Source organism: Humulus lupulus, chromosome 3 (genome assembly GCF_963169125.1).
Source record: "Humulus lupulus chromosome 3, drHumLupu1.1, whole genome shotgun sequence".
NCBI classification, from domain to species: domain Eukaryota; kingdom Viridiplantae; phylum Streptophyta; class Magnoliopsida; order Rosales; family Cannabaceae; genus Humulus; species Humulus lupulus.
The window spans coordinates 135803763-135815002 of NC_084795.1; the positions used below are offsets into that span (position 1 = coordinate 135803763).

The following is an 11240-nucleotide window of genomic DNA, read 5'->3' on the forward strand; positions in this document are numbered from 1 at the left end:
ATGAGAGTGATTGAGAGAGAGGGGGGGTGTCAGTTTTGGGGGTTAGAAGGGTTTATACAACTCTAAAAATATCCTATAAACACTTGAGTGTTTTACTACCACTCGCCTATATACCCTAGAACTTAAATAAATGGGATTAACCTTAATTAAAAAAAACTCAACCCAATTAATTCCTTCACATGGCTGGCCACCACTTAGTTTATATATGTCTTTATATATATATATTATATAAAGGTTAATAAATATTTCTAAAAAGAAAAATCAAATTTGACTTCTTATAACCTTTTTCACTCTTATTAAGTTTTAAAAACAAAACTTAACACATAATAATTAAATTAAATATCTCTCACGTTTTATTTAATTAATCACACAATAAATTTTAACATAAGGTCCATTCATTGAATAAAATTCCCCAATTCGATAAAATTAAGCATGTAACACAAAATACCCTAAAATTTCCATTTTCCCTTAGGTTTATTATTTTTTTACCAAACTTTTATTTTTATGAATTTATTTTATGCCAAAATGTATTTTCCATAGTGTTTCATTTTATTTTCCGAGATTTTTACCCGATCAGGGTTTTTGTGTCGGTCCAAGACCAAAAGTCTTATCTTGACTTTTAAACACAAAATTCATTATTTGGCTAGCATTAACTCATGGAAATGAATTCCAAACAAATATAATATTATTTAAAATAATATTCTTAACTCGGGGAAAAATCCAGACCCGAGTCGTTTCAAGGTACCCAAAATGCATGACGTTGCAATACCTACAATTTATAGAGGTTTCGTCCTCGAAACTTGAAAAAAATGAGGATACAACTCCCTCATCTTGTATTCTGTTTCCCAGGTTGCCTCTTCAATGCCATGGTTACACCACTGCACCTTTACCAACAAGACCATCTTGTTCCTCAACACTTATTCCTTTCGATCTAGAATCATCACCGGATTCTCCTCATAGAGCAGTTGAGGATCAATACTCAGCTGCTCATAGCTAAGTACATGTGAGGGATCGCACATGTATTTTCTCAACAAGGTTACATGAAACACGTCATGCACCTTAGATAGGGCGGGCGGAAGAGCTAAACGATAAGCTACTTCCCCGATCCTCTCTATGATTTAGAAAGTTCCAACGAACCTTGGGCTAAGCTTTCCTTTCTTCCCGAACCACATAGCCCCTTGTAGCGGAGCTACCTTCAGCTGCGCATTATCGCCAACCTTAAACACCAGGGGTCTCCAGTGTCGGTCGACATATTTGCGTTGTCGATCAACCAAAGTTTGCAAGTGTTGCCTTATCTGTCGGATGTCCTCGGTAATATAATCAACCTCATCTGATCCAAGAAACTTTCTTTCACCGGTCTCGTGCTAATGAATCGGCGATCGACATTTCCTTATGTACAAAGCCTCATACGGAGCCATCTTGATGGAATCATGATAGCAATTATTGTAAGTGAACTCTATCTGTAAAATCCTTTATTGGCATATTTGACAATATTGACAAAATTAATTGAAGAAGATTTTTTTGAACTGGGTAGTTTCCTGTTTTGTTGAAATGTGTTTTAATAATCAGATTATTATATATATGTTAATAAAATAAATATATAATTTTCTATAAAAGAATATCTTTTCTTGAAATGGAAATTATTGGTATTTATTTTTATTTTTTGATCTGATTTGTTTGTCCAGAAATCGTGTACAGCTTGCAGAGATAATGTATATATTGTTTCCTTATTTATTTAAGGAAACTGGGTTTAAAAACTATCCAAGTTCAATGAATCTGTTTGAACGGATTGCCAGTCTGTTTGAACAGATTCTGACTTTCCTGTTTTGGAAGATTTTCCATTTATTGGCTGATTGGTTTCTGATTTGTTTTCCATGACCTAAAGGGATTCTAAAAAGTATATAATCATCCTTAGGTCGTTGGTTTTTGATCATCGCTCTTGGCATATTATTTTCCAAATATTTTCAAGTTTTAGAGAGATTTTTTGTTATGTGAAGAACTTGAGTCCAGCAAGTTCTTAGTGGTTTATTATAGTGTACTTCTGTATTGTTTTCTTTGTGTTAATTGTGCAGGTTGAACACACTTGGACATTATTCATCAAGCTTCGGGAGAAGTCTTGTTCGTGAGTCACTTTTCGGGAGGAAAAGTGCAAGTGTTATGATTTGAAGGGAGTTCAAGATCTTAGCACTTCAGAAATTTGATTAGGAGTTTAGATTATAACAATTGCGACAAATTCAAGAGGGAGTCTTTATTCGTATAAGTCAATTTGGTTTTGTAATCGTTTAGATATTCTTCTAATAAATTTCATTCTCTGGGCGTGGCCTCGTGGACTAGTAGCAATCTGCAAAGATTGCTGATACCACGTAAAATTTCGTGTGTTCTTTACCTTGTGTCCATTTTTATCTTCTGGTCACAAACTGTTTAAACATATCTGGTTTCTGTTCAAACAGTCTTTGTGTCTGTTTAAACATTTCTGTAACAGTTCAAAAATTAATTATTTAATTTGAATAATTAAGTTGGTAATCATAAAAAACGGAATATCAATTGTTATTAGAGCAGTTTACTAAACTCTTAGTGAGATCTTGTGGTTATTTTTAGTTTGATTTGTTTTGTGTGAAATGTCTTTCTTTGCAGAAGGTAGTTCGGTGTCTCGACCTCCATTGCTAAATGACTCATACTATCCATATTGGAAAGTTAGGATGAGAGCTTTCATAAAAGCTCAAGATGAGAAAGCATGGAGAGAAATTTTGTCTGGATGGTCACCTCCTACTGAAAAAGGTGAAGATGGAAGCACAATTATAAAATCTGAACTTATTTGGGATACAGAAGAAGAAAAATTATCCAGCTATAATAATAAAGCTCTTCACGCCATATTTAATGGTGTTGGAGAAAGTTTTATAAAACTTGTTTCCACATGTGTCTCGGCTAAAGATGCTTGGAAAATTCTTCAAACTAAGTTTGAAGGAACTGTAGACGTTAAAAAGTCTAGATTTATTATGTTACAAACTAGGTTTGATGATCTTAGAATGTCTGATTCTGAAACACTATCTGAATTTTATGAGAGATTATCTGATATTTCTAATGAGTATTTTGCACTTGGTGAGAAACTTGATGATTCTGTTCTTGTTAGAAAAATCGTTCGAGTTCTTCCTAACAGGTTCAATGTTAAGCTTACTGCTATGGAAGAGGCAAAAAACTTCAGTACTATGAAGGTAGAAGAATTGATGGGGTCACTTCGTACCTTTGAGTTAAATCAAAAGATTCGCCAAAAAGACAAGCCAAGTACTTCCAAAGAAAAAGAGAAAACCATAGCTTTCAAGAGCACTGAAAAGGAAGTTTCAGATGATGAAGATGGTGATAATGAAATGGAAATGCTGGCAAATAATTTTTTAAAATATATGAATAAGATAGGAAACAAGAAATTCAATGGCAAGATGTCAAAAGGTAATCCTTCTTCTCTTAAACCTTTTCAAACTAATAAAAAGGGTATTCAGTGCAGGGAATGTGAGGGATTTGGTCACATCCAGTCTGAGTGTGCAAACACCTTGAAAAAGAACAAAAAATGTATGATTGCTACTTGGAGTGATAATGACTCTGAAAGTAGTGAAGATGAGGAAGGTAATGTCGCTCTCACTTCTATTTTACCTGTTTCTAAATCTGAAAATGAAAAAATTGTTTGCTTGAATAATGTTTCAAAAGATGAAGAAAATTCTGATAGTGATGAATCTAAATTGAATGAAGAGTCCTTGAGTGAATCTTACAAAAAGATGTATGGTTCATGGGTGAAAGTGTGTTCTGAAAATCGGTCATTGGTAAGCAAAAATAAAGAATTATCCTTTGAAATTAAACAACTTACTGAATTAAATGAAAATTTTGAAAAAGAAATAATTTCAAAAAATGTTGAAATTAATAAGTTGTCTAAAGATTTGGATACTCTTGAGAAAAATGTTAGAATGCTTAACCCCGATTCAAATGTTTTTGAGAATATACAGAATGCAGGTCAGAGAAGTCATGTGGGACTTGGTGCTTCAAGTTCTCAAAAGTCAAAGAAAACTGTGTTTATCTCGGCTGGGATGCTATCGTCTGATGTTCCTGTGTCATCCTCACTGAAATCTGTTGTATCCGTTACTCGGATTGTTCCAACAGAAAGGACACAGGCAGCAGGTAAATCCAATGGTAAGTTCGAAAAATTCATTCCAATCTGTCATTTTTGTGGTAGGAAGGGTCATATTCGTCCTAAGTGTTTTACTCTTATGAATTTTTCCAAAAATGAATATTTTGAAAAATTCAATTATTTTGATAATTTCAAAAGAGTAAAAAAGGAAAATGTTCAATCAAAGAAAATATGGATAAAAAAGAATAATTGTTTTGTTGGTTTTACTAGTGAATATGATAGATCTGCTTCTTCATATTTTTGGTATTTTGACAGTGGTTGTTCAAGAAACATGACAGGTGACAAGTCTATTCTTACAGACATAAAACCTATGCATTGTGGGTCTTTTACTTTTGGCAATGGAATTGAAGGTAATGTTCTTGGTATGGGTACTCTTAACTTTGAAGGGTTGCCTAGAATCAAACTAGTGTTACTTGTGGAAGGACTTAAATCTAATCTTCTAAGCATAAGTCAAATTTGTGATCAAGGTTATACTGTTAACTTTGATAAAGAGAGTTGTTTTGTTTTAAACAAGAATGGTGAGAATGTTCTTGAAGGTTATAGATCTAATGACAATTGCTACACTCTTCTGCCATCTATTATGTGTCAATCTGTTGTGAGTAATAACACTGATATGTGGCATGCTAAACTTGGTCACATAAATTTCAAAACTTTGAAAAAATTGTCACATGCAGGGAGTGTTCGTGGTTTACCTAAGCTAGGTAAAGAATCTGATGGTAAGTGCAAGAGTTGTCAACTTGGTAAGCAATTAAAAATTACACATAAAAGTGTTTCTGACATAAATACTTCGAAAGTTTTAGAATTGCTTCACATGGATCTTATGGGTCCAATTCAAATTGAGAGTTTAAATGGGAAAAGGTATATTTTTGTTTGTGTGGATGATTTTTCTAGATATACTTGGGTGGATTTCTTGAAAGAAAAATCTGACACTTTTGATGCCTTTAAAACTCTTTGCTTGAAATTAAAAGTTGAAAAAGATTGCAACATTGGAAAAATTGTTCGTCTAAGAAGTGATCATGGTAAAGAATTTAAGAATTCAGTCTATGATGATTTTTGTAAGTCTGTAGTTATCTATCATGAGTTTTCTGCTCCCAAAAATCCTCAACAAAATGGAGTTGTAGAAAGAAAAAACTGCACTCTTCAAGAAACGGCTAAAGTGATGCTAAATAGCAAAAAATTGACCAAACGGTTATGGGCAGAAGCAATTAACACTGCTTGCTATATCATAAATCGTGTTTTTCTCCGTCCAGGTACATCTAAAACATCTTATGAAATTTGGAAAGGTAAGAAACCAAGTGTGGCTTACTTTCATGTTATTGGATGTGTTTGTTACATTTTGAGAGATAGAGAAAATCTTGGTAAATTTGATGCTAAGAGTGATGAAGGTATGTTTATTGGATACTCCACTAACAGTAGGGCTTATCGTGTGTATAACATGAGAACCCAAACTGTAATGGAGTCAGCTAATGTTGTTATTGATGATTCCAGGGATTTTTCTGAGTTTTCTACTGAGGAAGAAATTGATAGTTTGTTAATGAACCTACTAAAAAACACGAAGAAGCTTTTGTCAGTGATACTACTGTTGCAACGTATGGTCCATCTGTCAACAGAGCACGAATCCGATGAAACAGATTCTGGACAGACAGAAAAGAAATTTCCAGATATTATTTCAGATGAAGTCCAAAAAGAGTCCTCAACCAGAGTTAAATTAAATCATCTAGCAGATTTAATTTTTGGAAATCCAAAAGACAGTATGGTCACAAGAAAAAGGTTTAGTAATTTTGTTCAATTCGTTTGTTTCTTATCCTTACTTGAGCCTAAAAATGTGAAAGAATCTTTAGCTGATGAAAATTGGATTAAAGCTATGCAGGAGGAATTGGAACAATTTTTTAGAAACAAAGTGTGGATTCTTGTGCCAAGACCGTTGCATACCAATATTATTGGCACAAAATGGATTTTCAAGAATAAATTTGATGAATTTGGTACAATTGTGCGAAATAAAGCAAGATTAGTGGCACAAGGGTGCACACAAGTGGAAGGAATAGACTTTGATGAAACATTTGCACCTGTTGCAAGACTTGAATCAATTAGATTATTATTGTCTATTGCTTGTTTGATTGGTTTCAGGTTGTTCCAAATGGATGTCAAAAGCGCATTTCTCAATGGGATCTTGAATGAAGAGGTATATGTTGAACAACCTAAAGGGTTTGAAGATCCCCATGCACCTGATCATGTGTACAAGTTGGAGAAAGCTCTTTACGGTTTTAAGCAAGCCCCTCGGGCTTGGTATGAGAGACTCACTCAATTTCTTGTTTCTTTATGGATACAAAAGGGGTGGAGTAGATAAAACTTTGTTTATCAAAAATATTAAATCTAACATAATCATTGCTCAGATTTATGTTGATGATATTATGTTTGGATCTACTTCTGACAATGAGGTGCAGGTATTTGTGAAACAAATGAAAGAGGAATTTGAAATGAGCAAGGTGGGAGAATTGACTTATTTCTTAGGTTTGCAAGTCAAGCAGTTAGATGAAGGCACATTTATTTCTCAAAGCAAATATGTTAAGAACCTGGTCAAAAAGTTTGGACTTGAAAGTTCAAAGGTTGCCAAAACACCAATGGGAACGACTGTGAAGCTATCCAAAGATGAAAATGGTGTCAAAGTTGATCCTACACTGTATAGGAGCATGATTGGTAGTCTTCTTTATCTCACTGCTAGTCGACCTGATTTAAGTTATAGTGTTGGTGTGTGTGCCAAGTACCAAGGAAATCCCATGGAGTCTCATGTTGCAGCTGTCAAAAGAATCATTCGATATGTTCATGGGACTCCTGATTATGGTATTTGGTATTCAAAAGAAACTAACCCTAATCTGGTGTGTTTTAGTGATGCTGATTGGGCAGGTAACACTGATGACAGAAAAAGCACTAGTGGAGGATGTTTCTTCTTGGGAAATAATCTTGTCTCTTGGCACAGCAAGAAACAGAATTCTATATCTCTCTCAACAGCTAAGGCCGAATACATTGCAGCAGGAAGTTGTTGTGCACAACTATTGTGGATGAAGCAAATGATGATGGATTATGGGTTTGATCTTGACATTTTAACTATTTTTTGTGATAATACAAGTGCAATTAATATTTCAAAAAATCCTGTGCAACATTCCCGTACTAAACATATTGATATTCGTCATCATTTCATAAGAGAATTAGTTGAAAATAAAGTTCTTGTCTTGGAATATATTGAAACACATAAACAGATTGCTGATATTTTCACTAAAGCTCTTAATTCGGTTCACTTTGATTTCCTTCGAAAATCTTTGGGGGTTTGTTCTCTTTAAATTTCCTTGTTATTGTGTTGTCCTCTTGATCAAATGTGTGTTTTTTAAGGTTTAGAAAATTGTTAATCAATTTGAAAATGTTGTTGTGTGTCAACCTGGATAATCTGACTTGTGTTTATGATCCTTTGGTTGTATATTCTTGAGATAAATTTAATCAATTCCTCCTAGGCATATTCGAGTAAATTAATCAATGTTTAAATGATTGAGCTTCCTTTTGTGTAGCATTGTTTCAAGCTCCTGTGCAAGAATAAAGCTACCTACATCAGTGTGTGAAAGCCGTCTTTTGAGTAAGTTGGAACTTTGTAATTCAGAGTTATGAAGAGGATACGCTACCATAGAAAAGGGCTACCACTGGTGTAGTGTGACAGCATCTTCATGGGTTACAATTTTTTATAATTTCGAAAAAGACTTATTTGTCATTGGGCAATGTTCCCTTGCATACACTATCACACACTTATGCTTGAAACTATGCAAGAAAAATTGTACACAGTTTATAAAAAAAAAAATGTGCGTAAGACTCATTCATGTTGATTGATTCACTTAAGAATATGTGCTTGTGACTGAATTGTGGTTTATTTCTCTCGAATATTCTTTCTAATTTTCTATTTTCACAAGTGTTCTTATCCATGGTATACACTAACACTTTTTTCATTTACTTGATTTTATTCTTATCAGGATGACTCACATTGATCAAAGCAGAAATTTTTTGTTGAGTTTTATATTTTTGTGCATTTATATATATATAACATAAAAAAATAAAATAAAATAAAATAAAAATTTTTTACAAGAAAATTCATGGTGAACCGAATCATTGTGGTAATTATGTGAAATTATGCATTTATTTTGTGTGATTTAATATATTCTTTGTCTCTAGGGAATTTATTTTGTCTTATTTCTTAATTTGGAATACCATGATTTGTATCTTTATTGTTTTGTACCTTGTTTAGAATTGTTAAAAAAAAAAGGAAAAAGGACAATAGGAAGATCGTGTGGGGTTATTTTTTTTTTGTTACCTTTTTTGGATTGGGATTTTATAAATCTTCTATTTTCCTTTATAAAATACAAAAAAAAAAAAAGAGGTAAGTTTTATGTAGATCGTGTCTTAAAGGTTGTTTCCTTTTATTTTTTAATTAAATCATTTTTTTTTAAAAAGGGGAAACCTCTTATTGGCGTAGGTGTCCAAATTGGGTAAGTGTTGTCCTTAAAAAGCTTGCCATTAACCTTTTCCTTCTCACCCACAATCTCTCTAAGTCACTTCGTCTTCTTCTATTTTTTTTCTCTCTCATTTTTTTGTAAGTGCTTTCTATTTTTCAGAGAAGAAACAATGGTGAGAACTCGTAGTGCTTCCTCTAAGAAGACCCCTAGTTCTCAATCCAGGAAGGTGCCCTCTCCATCGCCACCTCCATCTGTGTCAACGGCGGCTCCATCTGTTCCAGCACCTGCCTCATCTGTTGGAAAGACTTGCAAATCCAAGGCGCGCAAGAAGGTGTTCTCCCTTTCTCATGAACACCCCATGGTGTTTCCAGATATCTTAGCTGACATTGTCGATGTTGCACCACCATCTGAAGTGGTGGTGCCCTCTTGAGCCAAAGACCCATCTCCTCTTCTGATTGATTCGTCTCTGGCGGCTGGGGCAAAATCAAAATCTGTTTCATCTTCTTCCAAACCTGCTGCTGCTGGGTTGCTCAAATTGCCCTTGAAGCTGAGCCAGTCCAAGAAAAATTCTGTGGCTCCCAAAAGGAAATTGGGATTGGACGCGTCTTCTTCTCCCTTGACTGCTACGAAGAAAAGATTGAAGGCTCATCCTCCTTCTCTGTCTTCCTCCGAATCCGACCCTGAGGAAGAAAAGTCTAAATCTGAAGCAACCCATGATACCACCTTATCTGATGAAACAGTTCCTGACAATGTAGAATCAGAGGCTGAGTCTGATGAGCCAGAAAAAGAAGACATTGTTCCCTCTGAACAAGAAGCCGAATCTGACTCAGAACCAATTGCAACTCCTTTGTCATCCAAGGCTAAAGGGAAGAGACCTATTTCTGATCCTACACCTTCTCCAAAACGTTCAGGTGTAAATTTCAAACCTTATTCTTCAACTTTTTGTTATAATGATAATGCTCGTGATATGGTTCTCTATGCTCAAAGGAAATTTATCATTGAGAGGAATTATGTCTTGAGTGATCATCGGCCTTATGGTGTGCTAACAATGCTTCAAGATCGAAAATGGACAGGTTCTTTGGTTAAATTTACTGGTTTTGTGGATAGAATAGTCAAGGAATTCTATGCCAATCTTACTAATGAAATTATTGAACCTAAATCTTCTCTGTATAATAAAGTGTTTGTTAGGGGCCATTGGTTCTCTTTTTCTCCTCAAGACATTGCCCTTGCCTTGCATCTTCCCCTTGATGTCGAGGATGATGATGATGTTGCCTCTCTTGACAAGGATACGGTTATCACTGAATTGGTAGGGCAAAAAATGGTATGGCCATCTAATACAGTCATCTCGATCTCCAATCTCACCTACACTTATGCTGTCCTCCATAAGTTTGCCACAACAAATTGGAAGCCCACTTCTCACACCACCACTATCTCTTTTGATATGACTTCATTTTTGTACAAGGTGGGGACCGGTCTTGGTATAAATTTGGCTTTGGTTATTCATGATCAAATCATTGGGTTTCGCAAAGGTAATAGGAAAAACTTGAATCTTCCTTTTCCTCAAGTTATTTATAAAGTGTTGAGTTTGTAGAAAAAAGATCTCCAATGTGATCAAGAAGACTTGGTGGCTCCCACTACTGCTGCTTCCTACAAGGCCTCTGCTCCTCCTTCTGAAGCCACTGATGTTCCATCAACCAAGAAAGTCAAGCCCCAATCTCTGAAGTTTGCCTCGGATGACATTCCTCATGCGTCGTCCTCTGTTGCCACAGATTCCGGACTTGTTGCAACAGAAATAGCTGTTGTTCGAGCCTCTATTGATTCTTTGGCTGATCGAGTGATGTCAATTGAAGGACTGCAACACTCTGTGTTGGAGGCTGTTCAATCTCTGTCCAAAGATCCAGTCGTTTAGTTTTATTTATTGAACATTGATACTCTCTTTTGTTATTTTGTTTTATGGTTCTTTGGCTTCTTTGAAAGACACAAAGGGGGAGAGTAGATACTTCCAAAAACCTACTGTTTGTTTGTTGTTTTGTTTAACTCTGGACCTTCTTATTTTGAGGTGGAGTTAAGTCTAGTTTCTTTAAAACTTTGTTATAAGTTAGTGCATATTTGTAGGGGGAGTTCTTTCTCTTTACTTATCACTAACTTTTGTGTTGCAGGTTTTTTTGAATTAATTTTGTCTATCAAATTGCGAAAGGGGGAGATTGTAAAATCCTTTATTGGCATATTTGACAATATTGACAAAATTAATTAAAGAATATTTTTTTTGAAATGGGTAGTATCCTGTTTTGTTGAAATGTGTTTTAATAATAAGATTATTATATATATGTTAATAAAATAAATATATAATTTCCTATAAAAGAATATATTTTCTTGAAATGGAAATTATTGGCATTTATTTTTATTTTTTGATCTGATTTGTTTGTCCAGAAATCGTGTACAGCTTGCAGAGATAATGTATATATTGTTTCCTTATTTATTTAAGGAAACTGGGTTTAAAAACTATCCAGGTTCAATGAATCTGTTTGAACGGATTGCCAGTCTGTTTGAACAGATTCTGACTTTCCTGTTTT

At 34.5% G+C, this 11240-nt stretch overlaps 1 protein-coding gene across 1 annotated transcript in view; it reads left to right on the forward strand.

Moving 5' to 3' along the window:
• The window catches only part of LOC133825078 (flocculation protein FLO11-like), a 28662-nt gene extending 18086 nt beyond the window's left edge, over nucleotides 1-10576 (forward strand). The window contains exons 2-6 of the mRNA XM_062258071.1: nucleotides 8666-8700; nucleotides 8827-9082; nucleotides 9215-9578; nucleotides 9780-10196; nucleotides 10284-10576. Coding sequence (XP_062114055.1) covers nucleotides 8666-8700; nucleotides 8827-9082; nucleotides 9215-9578; nucleotides 9780-10196; nucleotides 10284-10576 — 1365 coding nt within the window. The remainder of the gene's footprint in view (nucleotides 1-8665; nucleotides 8701-8826; nucleotides 9083-9214; nucleotides 9579-9779; nucleotides 10197-10283) is intronic.
• Nucleotides 10577-11240: the final 664 nt, after the last annotated feature.